This window comes from Natator depressus, chromosome 2, assembly GCF_965152275.1.
Source record: "Natator depressus isolate rNatDep1 chromosome 2, rNatDep2.hap1, whole genome shotgun sequence".
NCBI classification, from domain to species: Eukaryota; Metazoa; Chordata; order Testudines; family Cheloniidae; genus Natator; species Natator depressus.
In genome coordinates, this window is record NC_134235.1 from 207242404 (window position 1) to 207262752 (window position 20349).

Genomic DNA, 20349 nt, shown 5'->3' on the forward strand with positions numbered 1-20349 from the left:
GCAGTTTACGTCTGATGCAAAAGAGACAGGAAGTCAGTGGAGGGATGTAAAGGTGGGTAACTTGGTCAAAGTGACAGGCTAGGAAAATAATCATTACAGCAGCATTGTGAATGTATATGAGAGGGGCAAGGTGGCATTTGTCAAGACAAGAGGAAAGGATGTGGCAGTACTTGAGATATGAGATGATGAGAGCTTAGAGTTTTAGCAGTGTGCATGGACAGAAAAGGACGTCTCTTAGAAAGGTTATGCAAAAAGAATCTCCAAGGTTGATATATCCTAGATGTAAGGACCTAGAGAGAGGTCCAAGTCAAAGAAGACATATTGGTTAGGGGCCTGAATGACAGGCAGAATGATTGTGTTAACCACAGTGAGTGAGAAAAGAAAAAATGGGGAAGACTTGGGGGGAAGATTAAGAGCTCCGTTTTAGCTATATTAAGCTTAAGCTGATGGCTAGACATCCATGAGGAGATGTCAGATGGGCCAAGATTTTAGTTTGGACAGAAGGAGACCGGTCTGGAGTAAAGAGCATACCATAGAGATGGTAGCTGAATTTGTGTTTGTGGATGCACTTACCCAGAGAGAAAATGTATACGACCAAGCCTTGTGGAACCCTCAGTGAAAGATGAACGAGAGATGAGGAGGATCACCAGAAGAACACACATGATTAAAAGCAATTTGAGAGGTAGGAAGAGAACAGAATCACGGAAGCAAAGGGACGACAAGATTTCAAGAAGTGTGTCAAAGGCAGCTAACAGATTCTGTTCACCAGAGTGATGAGGGTTGAGGATGTAATTGGAAGAGAAGAACTCCAGATAGCGATTATATGCAGCGCACTCAATGAATTTATAGATGAAAGGGAGAAGGGGCGGTAGTTGGAGGGGCAAGTGGAGTCCAAGGTAGGGGTTTTATGATGGGAGAGACTAAAGTATACTTGTATTGTGAGGGGAAAGAGACAGAGGAGAATGAGAGGTTAAGGAGAAGAGTAAAGGAGGAGATGAGAGTGGATGTGAGGGAGATCAGATGGGATGGGATGGGGTCAGTGGGACAAGTGGATGGTTTAGAGGAGGCAAGTAGATGAGAAACGTCTGTGTTTATGACAGGGGAGGTGAAGAGAGTTGTAAGAGGGAAAGGAAGGCAAGCAGATGCTGTTTCAGAGAATTTAGTGAGTGCTTCTAGTAAAGAAAGAAATTTGAAGGGAAAAGGGTGCAGAGGAGTCTTAGCAAATACATTTCCATTGCTTAAAGGAAAATGCAAATGACTTGTTCTAATCATTTAAATAGCTAAATAGTCAATATATATATTGAAAAAATAAATGTTAAACCAGAGGGCTTGATTCTCCCTTTCACTTCAACTTTTACATGTGCTTTGGATTGGTGTAAATGATTGCACATCTTACTACCATTCTTATTTGGTAACATTTTACACCCAATTGCATGGTGTAAATGACAGAGAATCAGGCCCAGAATCTCCATTTGTTGAATGGTGTCTTTCAATGGTAGCTGGCATTTTGCTGATCCTCCCTAAGAGTGCATCTGATGGTGCAAAGTAGGAGTGAAATAATTGCCTTCCTTGTCAGTTACTGTTAGTCATTAGACAGTATCCGAGCTGTTGTAAATTCTCTATTTTTTTGAGTTAGCATTGATTATATGAAAAAAATTATAGCAACAATGTTTAAACTGTTTGATTTTCAGGGTTATTGGTGGCTGGTTAGTTTTTTGTTTCTTATTGAAGAAAAAGCATTTATTGTCTGATAAATGGATATTGATTGTCATTTGAAAAACTGAATCAGCTGTAGCTCACGAAAGCTTATGCTCAAATAAATTGGTTAGTCTCTAAGCTGCCACAAGTACTCCTTTTCTTCTTTTCCAGGGAGTTAGTTAGTGGAGAGGGAGCGGGGGCAGGGCTGTGCTGATGCTCCTAAGCCCTAGGGAATGATGATACCTTATCTTGTGAGAATGGAAGTGGTGGAAGGGGAAAGAGATTATCATATTCATGGCCACAGTTCCTTCATCCAGACACCTCTTGCTGGGTATTTGTGAATAAACCCACAGAGTTCCTTATCAGCCCAATAACTCAGGATCACTCAGCATAGAATGGAGAAGTCAGACAAAGCTTGTAGCCTTTACAGTGCTACTGCTGTCTAATGCATTTTCTTTATTCTCATTCTTTTCTGACATGTTTGTATTTTTAAATGTATTGTTAATGTGTCTACAGAGACTCAGATAGGCAAAGCATATAAGTTAAATAAATAATTAAAAGGACAGCAAATTATTTCAGCATATGTTGATGCAGGTGAATGCTTGCGCATTTTTTTTTTAACTTTCGTTACTTGAACAGTTGTTTAAACATAGCTAAAATAACTAATTTAAAGTCAGATTCTACCACCTTTACCCTGTTAGTAGTTCCACCACTCATTAGCATTAATGAGATTACTTCTGGAGTCAGTTGTTATTCAGTGTGAGTAAAAGTATCAGAACTCAGTCCTTAGAATATATACGTATAGAATTTACCCTGTAACAATGCCTTCTTATGATACAGCTGATTGATTCAGTCCTATGCCCTGATCCTCAGGTGTGTACAATTCTGCAGGTGTGTGGATAAAACGGAGGCCCACGTTTGCATCATCAAAAATAGACGACGGTAGCTTGCTATCTGAGCATTCTTTTATTACTATATGTAAAAAAGCAATTAAACTTTAAGACCTCATTCTAATACACTACCTCACACTGAGGAGCACCTTACTCTACAAGTAGTTCTATTCACTTCAGTGGGGCTGTTTGTGGATAAAAGCAGTATTGCCAATTTCAATAATCATGGGCCAGGTGCTCCAAAAACATGAGACTTAAAACAAAACAGGGTTCTCTTTTTTGTGGCCTGTTTACGAGCCCTTAGGGATCATGTTTTCAAGATTTTCTGCACAGCCATGTAGACTACAAATTTATGTTAAAAAAAATAAAATAAAAGCTGAAATTCTCACAATCACAGGATTCCAGGTGCTGGGGCTTTTAATAAAAATACCATATATCATGGGACTCAGGATAAAAATCACAAAAATTGGAAACACTGAGTCAATTGCTTCTCAGCATAAGACAGTGTGTTAGAATATGGCCCTTAGAGATTTATTCTTCCTTGGAATGACTGCACAGGCATTGTTCGTAGTGACCTGAAGAAGAGTTCTGTGGTGCTCTAAAGCTTTTCTCTTTCACCAAACAGTTGGTCCAGTAAAAGATATTACCGCACTCAGCTTGCCTTTTTCATGTATAGGTACTGAGTAGAATATATTTTGTATGAGAAAGGACGGAATTATGGTATGAACAATCTATGATACAACCACTCAATTCCTCTAGGATTAAAAAATACAACCCCAAGAAGTTTGTGCTACTCAACCATTAGTACACCCATGTGCACATATGAGTACACACACATACATACCACAGATGGACACACACTGACATACACAATGACACAGGTGCTTGCACGCACTTCTCTGCAATCCAAATCATGTTTTAATGGAGGCAAATACTAATTCCACTTCTTTTTTCTTCTTGAAGTATTTAAAAAATGGTGGTGATCTCATTAGCTAAACTAACTAAAGAAGGTATGAAAAAGAACTATGTAACTGAAAGGCCTCTGTTGCTGCTGTTCTTGAAATAACACTTCTGTCTGATTCTGGATAATGGGCTTTTAATAAAAATATCCACCAAAGGAAAACAATTAAACAATACATAAAGCACTAGGGTGCAATCTAGTGGTTCTGTTACAGTCTGGAGCTCTGGAGCTGTTCCAGAGGAGAACATGTGGCGATAGATAGATAGATAGATAAATAGATAGATAGGCTATAGTATAGTTATCATAAGTTATTATAAAGAAACAAAATTTTAAACTAGGGCTGGACAACTACACAATAAACCAGTGTTGATGCAGGACTTTACCTTCAGACCTGAGGTTTTGCCTGACCTAAATACTACAGATATTTTGACTATCAAGAAAAATCCTCTAATACCACTTTTTCTATTTAATTTCTTCAAGGACATATGAGGTGATATTTCTTACCTCTTCACCAGAGTATTCAAAACGTTGGCAAATTCATTCTCCATATATCCCTAGTCTTCCATCTTTTTGGCTTGACAGAAATTGGAAAATAGTAATAATGCTACAAAAGCTCAGGTACATTCCTGCTCTTTGAAAACCATGGACATTGCATGGCTTAGGGTTTTAATCAAATAGTTTTTAAGCTGAACCCCATAAACTTGACACATGCCATATTTTATTATCCTTTCTCCCCTACCCCCTAGTAGGCCATGTTAATAAAAGAAACTGTGCATCTGTAGGAAAGTAAGCCGACACTAATTAATTTCTATAATGAAAGGTTTCATATCTGTAGTTCCAGTAGGTTAAAGGAGCTTCATCTGCAATTTTAAAAAGCTGGTGCAGTTAGGGAGACAAGAAGATTTAGAGTGTTTTAGTGAGAAGTTGGGATTTCCAAATAAAAATACATAAGAGGGAAGAACAAGAGGCCACAGGATATAAGCACTGTTGCCACTTTTAGTTTGATGGTAAACTTTGAAGTCCAACAAAATGATGAGAGGCCATTTTTGCACTGTTTCAAATGACTCCCTTCTCGATTCCTTATCCAGAGCAGAAAAAAAAAAAAAGAACAACCTCTCCCTACCTATCAATGCAAATCTAAATGTGAAATGGCACTGGTCACTCTGGAGTTCTTCAGATCCAGAGGGAATGTCAGGAAACAAAGAAAACAGCACAGCTCCAAAATTTACCACCCACACTTTCAAAAATGTTACTAGAAAATCTCAGTCCTCATTCAGGACAACTGAATAAACCACATTAGAAGCTAATATATTAAGCTATTTTGAGAGAGAGCGTTCCAAACAAACATTTACATAGCAAAACAGCTCTGCATTTTAAAACCTTCTCTCTCACAGATGCTTTGTCCAGTTACCTTTACATTTTCCCCAAAACATTTTCTCTGGCAGAAGAACATACATGAGAAATTGTTTATGTGGCTATTTTCCCTTTGCACACATTCATCTGCAAAACTCACTCCTGCAATGCCTTAGTATGATGATCCACAAAGTAACAAAATTACATATTTTTAGCCTGAATAGAGGTGTGACTACTCTGACTATAGGAAAAAAAAACAGGAGTACTTGTGGCACCTTAGAGACTAACAAATTTATTTGGGCATAAGCCTTCGTGGGCTAAATCCCACTCCCATGAAAGCTTATGCCCAAATAAATTTGTTCGTCTCTAAGGACAAGTACTTCTCGGTTTTTTTGCTGATACAGACTAACACGGCTACCGCTCTGAAATCTGACTATAGAGTTATTTGTGACTCCTCTGTATTGTCTTTCTAATTTAGGGTTACATTGTGCAATTTTCACAGAAACCAGTATATGCATCTCATCTATTTATACTGTAAGCGATTCAGGATTGAGACTATCTCGGACCATATGCCTGGCACAAACTGAGGTCACCAGGCAAGTACATACAACAACACTGATCACTCTGGTTACAGTGTGTATGGTAACACCCATTATTTCATGTTCTCTGTGTATATAAATCTCCCCACTGTATTTTCCACTGAATGCATCCGATGAAGTGAGCTGAGCTCACGAAAGCTTATGCTCGAGTAAATTTGTTAGTCTCTAAGGTGCCACAAGTACTCTTTTTCTTTTTACTGATTAAAGGATATCTAGTAATAATTTTCAGAAGAGGCAATTTCCTCTACAGAGGGATATCCATAGTGGAATTGATTCCATGTAGTCACTATACTAATGTCCTAATAGTTCACTTACTTCTAAGTGTAGCTAGGGGAAACATTATCTGTTGTCTCATATTTTATTTTCTTATTTTATCCGAAAAATACTAATTCTCAGCTAGAGATTTACGCAGCATTGTAGAATGGGCATACTACTTATTAAATAGTACCATAATAATATTGAAAATATTATACAACCATTATATAAATCAATAGTATGCCATCATGTGGCATGTTACGTTCACTTCTGATCTCAAAGATGACATTGCAGAAAGAGAAGGACTTCAGAGATGGGTGACGAGTTTTAGTTATATGGGTAGTTTGAAGAGTCTGTATTATTCCTTTACTGAGATATTTAGGGTTAAAATAAAGTCTGACATCAGGTGCTAAATTTCTTGAAAGACCCATTATTTAATTAATTTTAACTCTCAAACTAATTAATGGATTAACTTGTAAATTCTCTGAAAATTCAGTCTATTCTCAAAGAATAAGTGCTGAATTTTTAGAGGGAAATGCTATATTTCTCATATCTAAATAAGAGGATGGGTGCCTGCTTTAAGTGCAAAACTCAGCTCAACCTTAAATCTGAAGCCACAAATGGCATCTCCATAATACTCAGCTATGTGCTGGTCAGCCAAAAGGTCTGAAAAAGGTAGTGAGCATACAAATATGATATGTACTTCATACTGACCAATAACTTAGAGCAACATTTCCCAAACACGAAAGCTGAACCTCACTCCTCATTAAGGAAAATGAAACCAATCACTTCAATCCTTCTAGGTTAGCAGGGTAACATGGAGGAAACTAGCATTGCCATGACTCCTCACTGCATACTTTTGGAAAATGCTGCCTTAATGAGATTCTCTTCTTCCCATGAGTGAAATATCCTGAGAACTCTGGGCATAACTAAATTACTGATATTATTTAACACATGGGGCACATACTTTTAGGTAGTTTTGGAAAAATGAGTCAGCCATGAAGTAAGAAACTACATGTATGAATGGATACAGACATCTAAGTACTATTTTAATACACAATTAGCCAATTTGCATGTACAACTGAATAAATGAGAGAGAGTGTCAGGCCTCATATTTATCCAAATCTGTCTCTCAATATTATTAACAGTTGTGTTTAGTGATGCCAAAACAAGCAAGCATAAAATAAAAACTAGTTGGCAGAATGAAAACTCTGAATTATTTTCAACACCAACTTTCCTACTTGTGTTATAGAAAGCTTTGTCCTTCTGTCTTTTAGCATCGAGCTAAATTTTCCACTTATCTCTTTGTGGTCAACAAATCAAGCACTTCAGTATGTGTTAAACTTAACATGAATAACCATACAAGCCACAGTCTTAGCAGAAACGCAAAAGAAACTGAAGGAAAAACATTTTCTTTTACACAATAGAGAGAGACATTTTCAAGCTGGCTGCATACATTTAAAACTTTTGTTTGTATTGAAAAAAATATGTGATCTGAACTCTATCTGTGCTGAAATGTGTTTTTGTTTTGTACATAAATGAGTGTCTGTCAGTTTAAAGAAGTGATAAAACAGCATGAAACCAACATGGCAGCCACAAGCCAGCATGGTGGTTTTTCACAGCTCTCCTAGCACGCCCATGGGAGCCACTCATCCAGCACACTTTTAAAGTGACTGCTCTGTACTAGGCTTCTAGCTCATCTGCAACTGGGTTCACGGGTTCTTATACATGGAAGGTGGTTTGTTTTCACTTCTTCTGTGAATACTACAGGATTTTCCTAGGTTGCTTTAGAGGGAAAAGACTGAGATTTACTCTTGTTCAGCACAAATAAGACATGTTAATTGGATTCATCTGGTGATAGATCAGCATATCAGACGAGATGTGCATTTGTGTCCGTGTGAGTGCGGGTTCCTAAGAACAGATATCTACATAAAGCATTACATTCATGACATCGAAAGTATCAATGAAGGCCGAATACCTGACTATAAAACAAAAATCTAATAGAGGGAAAAAAGCGGTGTCTGTTTCTATGGCCATTATTGTTTAGAAGGGCCTCTGTTGTGAAATTAGTGTCAATCAAGCAATAATTGGCACCCTACGCCATAGTTGCCAACATTTTAAAAAATGTGCCTACGGCAATTCTGGGAAGAAGCCAGAGCTCTGAGGACTGTTTGTATTACCGCTATCGGAGGGGGATTTGCTTCTACCTTGTCACTGCCTTCATTATGTTGGGTGGCACCATCTTGGTCCTCTGTGTAGCTCATATACCTCATTTTTTTTCATTTCTCAACATCAGACCAGCTGACAGCTGATGCTCTTTTTACATCTTCTTGGTCCTGGCTTTGGCCCTATCTGTCTGGGTGTGCCAGCTGACTGCTGCTACTCTGACATTGTCTTTGGTTTTGTCTCTATCAGTGTCCTGAGTCTGTTGCTACTTCATACAACCTGTCCCACTGCAACTTGAACAGTTGCCTTTTGCCATTGCTTTTGGACTATAGGACCGCTGGACTCAGACCTGCTCACCAGCGTGTAACAACCTCAGGTCCTCGGCTTTGTTGTAGTGGACTACCCGCTTAACTTGGTATTCTCTTAACTGTTTCTGTTTACCTGTTCTGCACTAGTGGTTGTTATTGTTTTGATCCTTTCCCTGAACATTTAGCTGCCCTTGCTATTTGGAGGCATTTCTCTAGGGATTTCTCTGTTTCTCTCAACAATCATTTCTGTAAGTTGAGAACGGGTCTTTAATTTAGGAATATTTAATGTCACCAATGTGGATGCCACAGTTCTCAGCTCTGTAACCTAAGAATTTATCCCCTCTTCTGCTTCTTGGTTTCAGGTAAAAAAAATCAGAATCTTTCTACATTCTCATTCTGTTGGGGTCACAGCACTCATCAAGCACCTTTGTCAGCTGTTCCAGTGTTTCAGGCATTATTCCAGGCAACAATATCTTCGTGAAAACCCGGGGGACTGTGGACAGGCCATTGGGAAGAGCGGTGAATTGGTAATGAGTCTGGTTTACAATAAACCTGACAAATCATCTGTGGCCACAGAAGATAGAAATATAAAAGTAAGCGTCCTTCAAGTCAAGGGCGGATCCAGGGAGGGAATGACAGAGGCCAGGAAGAGCATGCAGAACCTCAGTTTCTGAGCTATCTCTTGAGGCAATGCAGGTCCAGGATGGGATGAAGGCCCCCATTAGCTTTGGGATTAGGAAATAATGGGAGTAAAACACCTTCCCTCTCAAGTTTTGAGGTACCTCCTCCACAGCCCCCATCCATAGGAGGGTCTGCACCTCCTGGGAAAGGAGTTGCTCTTGAGAAGGGTCCCTGAAGAGGGACGGGAATAGGGGTGGGAGGGAGGGGTGGATAAAAATTGCACAGTATAACAAATTGCCACAGTATTTAGCATCCAGTGGTTCAATGTTATGCAGGACCATGCTGGGCTGACGTGGGGCAGTCAGTCCAAAAATAAAGGGGAAGCAGGATCTGAAGCAAGAAGTGGTATAATACCCTGGGGTGCACCTTCTAAAGGCCTGCTTGGACCCACCAGAGAACCTTTGTGACCCCGACGGGAGGTTGAGGTGGATGGAAATGGTTGACAGCACTTGTAACCTCTCTCTTTTCTCTGATAAGGTTCCTGTCTTGGAGGCGGAGCTGAGAAGTATGGCAGCTGTTGGGGCTTGAAGTGCTTCGTCGAATCAGATGGAGCACACTGGACTCAATGATCTCAGCAGAATCAATGGTGCCACCATGGGACCGGGGATGGAGGAATGGCCCAACGTGGGTCGCACTCCACCACCTTCCCCTTGCTTACCTTTCTTTGGCAGCAGCGAGCACCCTCTATCTGTGTGCCGCTTTTTGTGCTTCTTTCTTGGCACCAGGGATGGAGAGCAGTGCCGGGATGCACACAGTGGCGGAGGAGCACTTTGCACAGAGGCTGAAGTGCTGAATCCAAGGGGCTTAGTTCTGAAGCCGGTCTAAGAGCCGCTTCCATTAGGATATCCTTAAGTCTGATCACTCTGAGCTTCTTTGTGCAAGGTTTAAAGTCCCAACAAATTTGGCAGTGGTCTTACATGCGAGATTCTCCCAGACACCTCAGACAACTGGGCTGTGGGTCGCTCATGGGCGTAGGCTTAGCAACCATCACGGGCAGTAAGAAGGAACTGAGAGGGTGTGGAGCCGGCAGTGCCCCTTATACATGTGCATAAGCGCGCAGCACCAGAGGGCATCAGAGCTGGCCCAATGAATATCACTGAGAGAAAAATCTCTGGCAACAATCTGGCAAATAATCTTAGGTGTTCACACACCTAACGTGGAATGGACATGAGCAAGCACTCAACGAAGAGCTAAACTGGCTCTTTTTAAAGACAACTATATACAGAGATGCTGTATCTGCAGCTAGCATTCAAGCCAAGAGCACACAGACTGACTTTATGGTGCCTCCTCCAAACTCCTCCTTCCTGAAACCTGCGCTCCTCCCTCCAAATTCCATTCAGGTTGCTATATTGACAACTATGCTAAACCATCATCACAATTAGTACTAATTGTATTCATGATGGCAGTCTCAAAAGAGAGGCAAAGATTACTGAGGCAAATAGACTGAATTATCCTCTTATTCTTAAAGGAGTTCTATTCAGGGAAGGTTTGAGGCAAGGGGTGTGGTACTGAAGGGACACTTTTACTACTACACCTGCTCTTTTAGATAAATGGAGCACATCAGTATCCATTACAAACAATCCCATGCTGTTTAGTAGCATCACATTCACAAAAAGAGTTTCAAAATAAAATAATAATAACTTTAGAACAATGCAGAAGTGGTATCCACATTATTTGGACATAACTATGGGTTTTAAAGGGACACTGTTAGAATGGCATTACCAAATTTTGACATAACAGCTAGATAAAATGTGTTAAGCTGCCTACATTTTTATGTGAAGGCATAGTAGTAAAATTAAATTTATAAAAGTCTGGTTTTTTTTCAAAGTTGGAACAAGTTGTTATAGTATGGTTGCAGACTTGCTAAAATTATTTATTCTTTAATAAATAACAATATTTTTCTTTTTCTAAAATTTGCCTTTCAAAGTCTGAAGTCCTCTTTTTAGTCATGACACCAGCACAGCATGGACAGGAGCAAAACAAGCTTCTCCACAGTGTTCATGAATGTGCCTCAAACTTGACCTGTGGGGAATAGATTTAGGCTGGATCATTAATTTCCTGTCTCTGCTGTCAGTGATAAGTATGGCAGTGGTCTCTGTGATGTAAACTTCTACCCATTAAAAAGGGCTGAGACCACCAACTCATTTCACATAAGCCATAATATGGTGACAATTTCACTCACTACCAACCTGGGCTGGAGTTGAACCAGGAACGTAGAGGTGAGAAGCACTATAGCCCAGTATTAGTCCTGAGTCAGCCAATCTCCTTGCTTTTATAAAATCTCAAACAAAGAACAAGACTGACCTTGGCAACAGAGTAAATGAAACTTTTAAGGGAGTCAAATTTTGGGGCCTACCACCTTGATAATGTCCCTTGAAATAACTGGCTGTTTGGTTAGACTGTTTTAAGTAAGGCAAATGGTGTAAGTAAAATTAAAACCCTTTTCACAAAAACAGTAACAGATTGTGATTTTCTATGTTTAGGGTTTAGGCTTTGAATTCAGTTGTGTGATGTCTAAATACAAAACCTTCTTGGATACTGTACATACCACTTCATGGACCACCCAAGAGTGTTACAGAAAAAAAAAGTTTTATATGTTTGTGGTATATTTGCTTTATCGTACAGGTTCAGAGTTATATATTTTAGATATACCATTTCAAATTATAAGTCTTGACAGGGTCAGAGGTACAAGTTAGTGGACTCACTGCCATTTTTGAACTGCAGCCATTACAAATTGAAGCCTGGTATTTCCCAGCAGTTACAGTTTGCCCAGTCTTGACTGGCACTTGTTCACCAAGCCCTTCCACAGCAATAAGACCAAATGCATTCTGCTTTACTGTGAAAGGAAATGATGTATGAAATGTAGGGCTGCTGGAAGTAATCATAGAATCATAGAATATCAGGGTTGGAAGGGACCCCAGAAGGTCATCTAGTCCAACCCCCTGCTCGAAGCAGGACCAATTCCCAGTTAAATCATCCCAGCCAGGGCTTTGTCAAGCCTGACCTTAAAAACCTCTAAGGAAGGAGATTCTACCACCTCCCTAGGTAACGCATTCCAGTGTTTCACCACCCTCTTAGTGAAAAAGTTTTTCCTAATATCCAATCTAAACCTCCCCCATTGCAACTTGAGACCATTACTCCTCGTTCTGTCATCTGCTACCATTGAGAACAGTCTAGAGCCATCCTCTTTGGAACCCCCTTTCAGGTAGTTGAAAGCAGCTATCAAATCCCCCCTCATTCTTCTCTTCTGCAGACTAAACAATCCCAGCTCCCTCAGCCTCTCTTCATAAGTCATGTGCTCTAGACCCCTAATCATTTTTGTTGCCCTTCGCTGGACTCTCTCCAATTTATCCACATCCTTCTTGTAGTGTGGGGCCCAAAACTGGACACAGTACTCCAGATGAGGCCTCACCAGTGTCGAATAGAGGGGAACGATCACATCCCTCGATCTGCTCGCTATGCCTCTACTTATACATCCCAAAATGCCATTGGCCTTCTTGGCAACAAGGGCACACTGCTGACTCATATCCAGCTTCTCGTCCACTGTCACCCCTAGGTCCTTTTCCGCAGAACTGCTGCCTAGCCATTCGGTCCCTAGTCTGTAGCGGTGCATTGGATTCTTCCATCCTAAGTGCAGGACCCTGCACTTATCCTTATTGAACCTCATCAGATTTCTTTTGGCCCAATCCTCCAATTTGTCTAGGTCCTTCTGTATCCTATCCCTCCCCTCCAGCGTATCTACCACTCCTCCCAGTTTAGTATCATCTGCAAATTTGCTGAGAGTGCAATCCACACCATCCTCCAGATCATTTATGAAGATATTGAACAAAACCAGCCCCAGGACCGACCCCTGGGGCACTCCACTTGACACCGGCTGCCAACTAGACATGGAGCCATTGATCACTACCCGTTGAGCCCGACAATCTAGCCAGCTTTCTACCCACCTTATAGTGCATTCATCTAGCCCATACTTCCTTAACTTGCTGACAAGAATACTGTGGGAGACCGTGTCAAAAGCTTTGCTAAAGTCAAGAAACAATACATCCACTGCTTTCCCTTCATCCACAGAACCAGTAATCTCATCATAAAAGGCGATTAGATTAGTCAGGCATGACCTTCCCTTGGTGAATCCATGCTGACTGTTCCTGATCACTTTCCTCTCATGTAAGTGCTTCAGGATTGATTCTCTGAGGACCTGCTCCATGATTTTTCCAGGGACTGAGGTGAGGCTGACTGGCCTGTAGTTCCCAGGATCCTCCTTCTTCCCTTTTTTAAAGATTGGCACTACATTAGCCTTTTTCCAGTCATCCGGGACTTCCCCCGTTCGCCACGAGTTTTCAAAGATAATGGCCAAGGGCTCTGCAATCACAGCCGCCAATTCCTTCAGCACTCTCGGATGTAACTCGTCCGGCCCCATGGACTTGTGCACGTCCAGCTTTTCTAAATAGTCCCTAACCACCTCTATCTCCACAGAGGGCTGGCCATCTCTTCCCCATTCTGTGATGCCCAGCGCAGCAGTCTGGGAGCTGACCTTGTTAGTGAAAACAGAGGCAAAAAAAGCATTGAGTACATTAGCTTTTTCCACATCCTCTGTCACTAGGTTGCCTCCCTCATTCAGTAAGGGGCCCACACTTTCCTTGGCTTTCTTCTTGTTGCCAACATACCTGAAGAAACCCTTCTTGTTACTCTTGACATCTCTTGCTAGCTGCAGCTCCAGGTGCGATTTGGCCCTCCTGATATCTTTCCTACATGCCCGAGCGATATTTTTATACTCTTCCCTGGTCATATGTCCAACCTTCCACTTCTTGTAAGCTTCTTTTTTATGTTTAAGATCCGCTAGGATTTCACCATTAAGCCAAGCTGGTCGCTTGCCATGTTTACTATTCTTTCGACTCATCGGGATGGTTTGTCCCTGTAACCTCAACAGGGATTCCTTGAAATACAGCCAGCTCTCCTGGACTCCCTTCCCCTTCATGTTAGTCCCCCAGGGGATCCTGGCCATCTGTTCCCTGAGGGAGTCGAAGTCTGCTTTCCTGAAGTCCAGGGTCCGTATCCTGCTGCTTACCTTTCTTCCCTGTGTCAGGATCCTGAACTCAACCAACTCATGGTCACTGCCTCCCAGATTCCCATCCACTTTTGCTTCCCCCACTAATTCTACCCGGTTTGTGAGCAGCAGGTCAAGAAAAGCGCCCCCCCTAGTTGGCTCCCCTAGCACTTGCGCCAGGAAATTGTCCCCTACGCTTTCCAAAAACTTCCTGGATTGTCTATGCACCGCTGTATTGCTCTCCCAGCAGATATCAGGAAAATTAAAGTCACCCATGAGAATCAGGGCATGCGATCTAGTAGCTTCCATGAGTTGCCGGAAGAAAGCCTCATCCACCTCATCCCCCTGGTCCGGTGGTCTATAGCAGACTCCCACCACTACATCACTCTTGTTGCACACACTTCTAAACTTAATCCAGAGACACTCAGGTTTTACCACAGTTTCGTACCGGAGCTCTGAGCAGTCATACTGCTCCCTTACATACAGTGCTACTCCCCCACCTTTTCTGCCCTGCCTGTCCTTCCTGAACAGTTTATAACCATCCATGACTGTACTCCAGTCATGTGAGTTATCCCACCAAGTCTCTGTTATTCCAATCACGTCATAGTTCCTTGACATCACCAGGACCTCCAGTTCTCCCTGCTTGTTTCCAAGGCTTTGTGCATTTGTATATAAGCACTTGAGATAACCTGTTGATCTCCCCTCATTCCCAGTATGAGGCAGGAGCCCTCCCCTCACAGACATTCCTGCCTGTGCTTCCTCCCGGTATCCCGCTTTCCCACTTACCTCAGGGCTTTGGTCTCCTTCCCCCGGTGAACCTAGTTTAAAGCCCTCCTCACTAGGTTAGCCAGCCTGCTGGCAAAGATGCTCTTCCCTCTCTTCGTAAGATGGAGCCCGTCTCTGCCCAGCACTCCTCCTTCATGGAACACCATCCCACGGTCAAAGAATCCAAAGCCTTCTCTCCGACACCACCTGCGTAGCCATTCATTGACTTCCACGATTCGACGGTCCCTACCCAGGCCTTTTCCTTCCACGGGGAGGATGGACGAGAACACCACTTGCGCCTCAAACTCCTTTATCCTTCTTCCCAGAGTAAGTACAGTAGGGCATGTTTTAAATAAGTTCTTTCTCCTCTGGCCCCATGAAAACAGATTATCAAAAGCCAATGTTTCATGGCTGAAAGAGTGATCCATCATTTAGAATGAGATATTTCACTGATATTATGATGTTTCACAAGTACTTATTTTAAAGCAAATAACACCTTATTGTATTGCACAGAAGATACCATTCTTGGCCAAATCCATGAACCTTAGTAGGAGTTTTACCTGACTAAGGTGTGAAGGATTTGGCCCATATTATACTTTACTTGGTATTTTCTATACTTCTATACAATTACAATGCAGTTAAAACTATGTATTTTTCTCATGCCGGGTAAAATTGTTTACATTTAACTTTAATAGTGGTACATGTGAGGAGGTAGATGTAAAGTTGGTTTACTGCTATCATATAATAATGATGTTTATCAGTGACTGATTAAATTATCAAACATTTTCTTGTATATTTTGAGTTGATGGCCAGAACAAGTAAATTGCTTGTTTATTAAAACCTATAATGTTTCCAAGAATCATGAATTTTATAAAAAGTCTAGTTTTATATATTTTGTAGTATATTAGCTATATAGTGCCGGTATAAAGTTGCATATTCTTGATATAACTTTTCAAATTGCAAGTCTTGACAGACGTCAGAGGTAAAAAAGTTAGTGGTCTTGTTGCCATTTTGCTTAAACAGTTATTTTAAACTAGTTCCACCATGGGTCATTTTTTATGTCTTTCAGGATTACTATAGTTGTTACTTGTGTGAGCTTTCACTCTACTGCCAGTTTTGGCACTTTTAGAAGGAAACAAGTACCAACCTGAATGCTGTTAGGTACTCTACATCTCCCATGGGGGGATCCAAGCCACCTGTCCAAGCAATATTTACATTATATCCTTTGCCAAGGCCTCTTCCAACCTGAAAAGACAGGGGTAAGTGCCAAAGGGGGAGGGGAGCAGGAAAAGGGGAGATGAAAAAAATAAGAAAACATACAAATGTGTGCTTTTGAAACAAACATCAAACACCATGTCAAATCAGCCCAGCCTTGTTTGACAGGGACTGTTCTGGGTTATACACTTGTTCTCTACTGGTCCTCCAGTCCCAATGGACAATTTGGTAATCTGGTGTAATTTAAAGCACCAGCGAAGGACGAGAAAATTAGGGGTAATCATGCAAAGCAATTACCTGAAAGATGCAAATAAAAATGGGTCTCTAAAGAAATAAACCTAACCTCATTTGGGGCTCCACTGCCAGGGAAGAAGTTGCCTTCATCATAGCGATGGAGGGAAACATACAGGATGCTGGGGTCAGCATAAAAAGCCTGCTGTGTACCATTGCCATGGTGAACATCCTAAAGGGGAAATTAAATAGATGACAAATGCAATAATGTCCAACTCGGTGAGTAGAGATAAGTTCTTCTCTCTCTCTCTCTCTCTTCCCCTCCCTCCTCTTTTCTCTTTCCCACTCCCTCCACCACCCCTATACTTCCTGAACTTTCAGGCAAATTACTCTTTAATGCACTCATTTTTTAAACTGGCTTCTAAAAATCAGGAAACCACAGTGAGCGTGCCCTGGAGACTCCAGATGAGCAGTCATTGAGAAATCCCAGTCCTTTTGTACAATTAGATATTTATACACCGGCTCTTTGTACTCCTTGCCTCAGTGATGGAATCTAGCATCCTGTTTTATGGAGGAATTTTATGACTTATTAACTGCCAACAGTTCATAACCCCTCAGGCTTAATTAACTAGCCTCACTGGCCTCTGAAGAAAGACTAATGTTTAAACTACAAACTAGTATTCTGCAAAAGGATCTATGGTTTACAGAGCATTTTCGCAATTCTTGACAGAACACTAACCATAAGTGCGTTCATTGATTTGCCAAGTTCCACTACTGAGGTCAAAGGCTTTGCGACCAGCTGAGTAAATTGGCTTTCTTGAAACATTCAGTTCAGTTAGCAGTCCCTCAGCAGTTAGATCCACATCAAAAGATGCCAGATGCAGAAGGACTTCATACTTCATTTTTGCAAAATCATGACGGCAACAGTCAAAGACATAGCAGTATGATCTCATTAGCTATTAAATCATCTGGCAGAGAAGAGCTGATAGTATGGTGCCTTCCACAACCAGGGAATGACCATAGCCAATTTGCATATTTCAAACATTATATAACAGCCCGAACACCAGTGCACAGGAAATCTCTTTCTTTAAATAAAATATTTTAAAAAATATTTAGAGAATGAGCATACGATAATGGATAATGGTTTAAACTTTTCAAATTTCTTTTTTGTTTCTTCACAATTGTCTCACTGTACAGTATATGGTTAGATACATATGGGGTTTTATAAGTGAAAAGGGAAAACCCAGGTGCACTGTGGTGGAGGAAAACTGAAGGTTTTTGGGTTTTTTTCTAAACTTCCACATTGAACCTTATAAGAGGCTGAAAGATTTCAGATGTTGATTCTGCTTCTTTACTCCATCTCAGTAAAAATATAGATTTCAAGAAGCTATACCGCAAGGAGAGTAAACAAAATATTTTGAAAAGCAACCCTAATGCTTTGACTGCATTTTCATTACAAACAAGTGTCCTTGGGTCTGGGCTGATATATAGTCTTCAGAAAATATTTTATTCAAAACCTCTCAACAAAATTGCCATCTGTTCATCATTCATCTATTCACTGTGATCTCTGGGCACCAGATACAAATTAAAGGAACATAAAAATAAATGATATAAAGGCCTGTGCTCTCCATTCTTAAGTTGGCTTCTACTGTCATGGGGTTTGATTTTTTTAATATGTTCTTGTTCCGACAATTTTTAAATTATAGGAATTAAAATAGACACTTGGGCCTTTTATATACTTCTTCACCTTCTATCCTGCAAAAAAATAATTTCCTATTGTAAACTTAAATTTTGCCAATGAAAATAGTCCGGAAATGCCATTGAGTAGACAAAGATATCTGCATGGTAAGGATAGTGTATTCTACTATTAATCAGTTATATGGTTTGTGTATGGACTGGGTTCTGAGCCTATCCTTCTTGGATGAAATGTATGACTTATTCAGAAACTATGGATCAATCCAAAAACTGAGATTTATTCATAGGAAGGAATGAAAAAAGGAAAGCAGAAAGGGAGGTGTTTTTTTCCTCTGGCGTAGATGTAGAAAGTTTCAAAATGAAAAACAGAGAAGTTAAAGTTATATATACAAAAGCATTTCTGAACTTTAAGGAATGCACTGGACTGAATATTATTAATTATTATTATTATTATTATTTATTATTGTAGTAGCCCCTACAGGTCTCAGTCAGCTTGGGGCCGAATTGTGCTAGCCACTATAAGCATACAGCCTGGAAGGTCAATTAGAAATCCCAGGGTACATCTACACTTGAAATGCTACAGCGGCACAGCTGCAGCGCTGCAACTGTGCCTCAGTAAGTGTGGACCCTGACTGCATCCACGGAAGGGATTCTCCCACTGCTGTAGTTAATTCATCTCCCCAAGAGGCAGTAGCTAGGCTGATGGAAGAATTTTTCCACCAACCTAGCACTGTCTATACTGCGGATTAGGTCAGCATAGTAACATTTTTCAAGGATGTCGATTTTTCACGCTCCTAACATCTATGATTTGATGTTATCTTTCAGGTGAGACCACTAAGGGCAGTTCTCCTTTGCTTTGAATGGACATTAATGCTCTCATAGGTAATTAGTTATATTTGGATTGTGGCTTTGCCTCTATGTTCATAGAAGGGGCAACACGTTGTTGCATTGACCCTGGAGGAGATCAGGGACCAGACTGTGACTGTTCCAGGGGTGAAGTCATCTGTGCCAGCCCTCCGTACCAGCTCAGCTCAACATGTTTGTGGAGGAGAGCCAGAGGGGAGCTGAGCATTACTTGCTATTCAAAATTCAAGCTGGGTTTCTTAGTGGAGATTGGTCAAATAGGCCTCTTGTTTATAATTCTCTTCCCGGACTGGATGACAGTAACACTTATAAGCAGATCTAAACTTTGCATAGGTTTGCTAGGAGTTTATAAACTTAAAATTTACTTCATGCTAGTAAATCCCAATCACCTGACTAACCCCAGTGAGCAAATGGACACAAAATACAGTGGAAGTGAATTTGTTCACAAATCCTGATGAGTTTCTGCAGAAATATGTTTGCACTGTTCTTTCTCTCCATCAGTGCATTCCTAAACCATAGGGTAAAACTTCTGATAAATATTTGAAACCTATTCCAAGAATATCAATATTACTTTTATATTTATTTTAACCATATATTTCTTCATTTGCTATTTCTCTTGCTTACACTTTCCCCTCCCCCCTCTCTTTTTCCTTAACTACTAGTATGCACACTTAAGTAAACAAAAGTGCTAGATGGTAAGGCCATGACTTCACAATAAGATTTAATTATGAGAGCAGATATGAACAAGATTTAGACTATTAAGCCATGCACTTCAAAAAACCTTTAACATATTTTGTCTTTAAATCTTTTATCACCTGCAAAAATTAATTAAGTGCAGATGTAACAGGATAGGTTTTGATGCCAGGGTTCATTTCCTGTCTATGCTTTGTCAGACAACCTATTACACCTCCTCATGAACTGTAGGCAAAACAAAAATGGTGCTCATAAATCAACATTCAGCTTTCTCTGGGCTGTGTATTGAGCTGATCCTTTAAGTATGAAGCAAAGCTCCAATTCATTATTCATGAAAATAATATAGACAACATGCCAAACGTCATCTGTATTTAAATAAACCATCTGTTAAACAAATTAGAACTCCATTGTGTAAGAATGCATTCTATTAAAATACTAGATTAATCCAATGAAGTTGACTTTTAATCATTTTGCTCTCCTGCAGGGAATCATCCAAAGCTGGCATATAGGATTTGAAAACTTTTCAGAGAGAATGACTTGTTGATTTGTTTTAATAATATCAATGTTACTCAACAAGCAGATGGGGGAAGTGGCCAATTTGGTTACCAAAGCAACAGCATTCTTTAAAGCATATCAGACTATTTAAAGTCTGTATTCTGTAGGGAAAAGTAAACTTGGGTTCTGTTGGGTTATTTTAACAGTGGAAGTATCAATTCATTTAAGGACCATAAATGTTGCCCTGATCTGTGCCTTCTTCTCATTAAGTTGCAGTTAACACCATTAAAGTGAAACATAGATGTTTATAGTTTCAGTACTGCCATCCTGGCTTTAATGAGTTCCCAAATTCAAAGGAAATACACACCTTTATTTCTTGTAAGTATTAAAGGCAGGAAAGCCTGACATACAAATATAAATACATTATATTTTATCT

At 40.5% G+C, this 20349-nt stretch overlaps 1 protein-coding gene across 3 annotated transcripts in view; it reads right to left on the reverse strand.

The window, feature by feature from the left end:
* HDAC9 (histone deacetylase 9) overlaps positions 1 to 20349 on the reverse strand; it is a 542743-nt gene that overhangs the window by 104117 nt on the left and 418277 nt on the right. For all 3 annotated transcript variants that reach the window (XM_074945808.1, XM_074945812.1, XM_074945807.1), the window contains 2 exons: positions 16279 to 16398; positions 15868 to 15965 (listed from right to left, as the gene is read on the reverse strand). In XM_074945808.1, coding sequence (XP_074801909.1) covers positions 15868 to 15965; positions 16279 to 16398 — 218 coding nt within the window. The remainder of the gene's footprint in view (positions 1 to 15867; positions 15966 to 16278; positions 16399 to 20349) is intronic.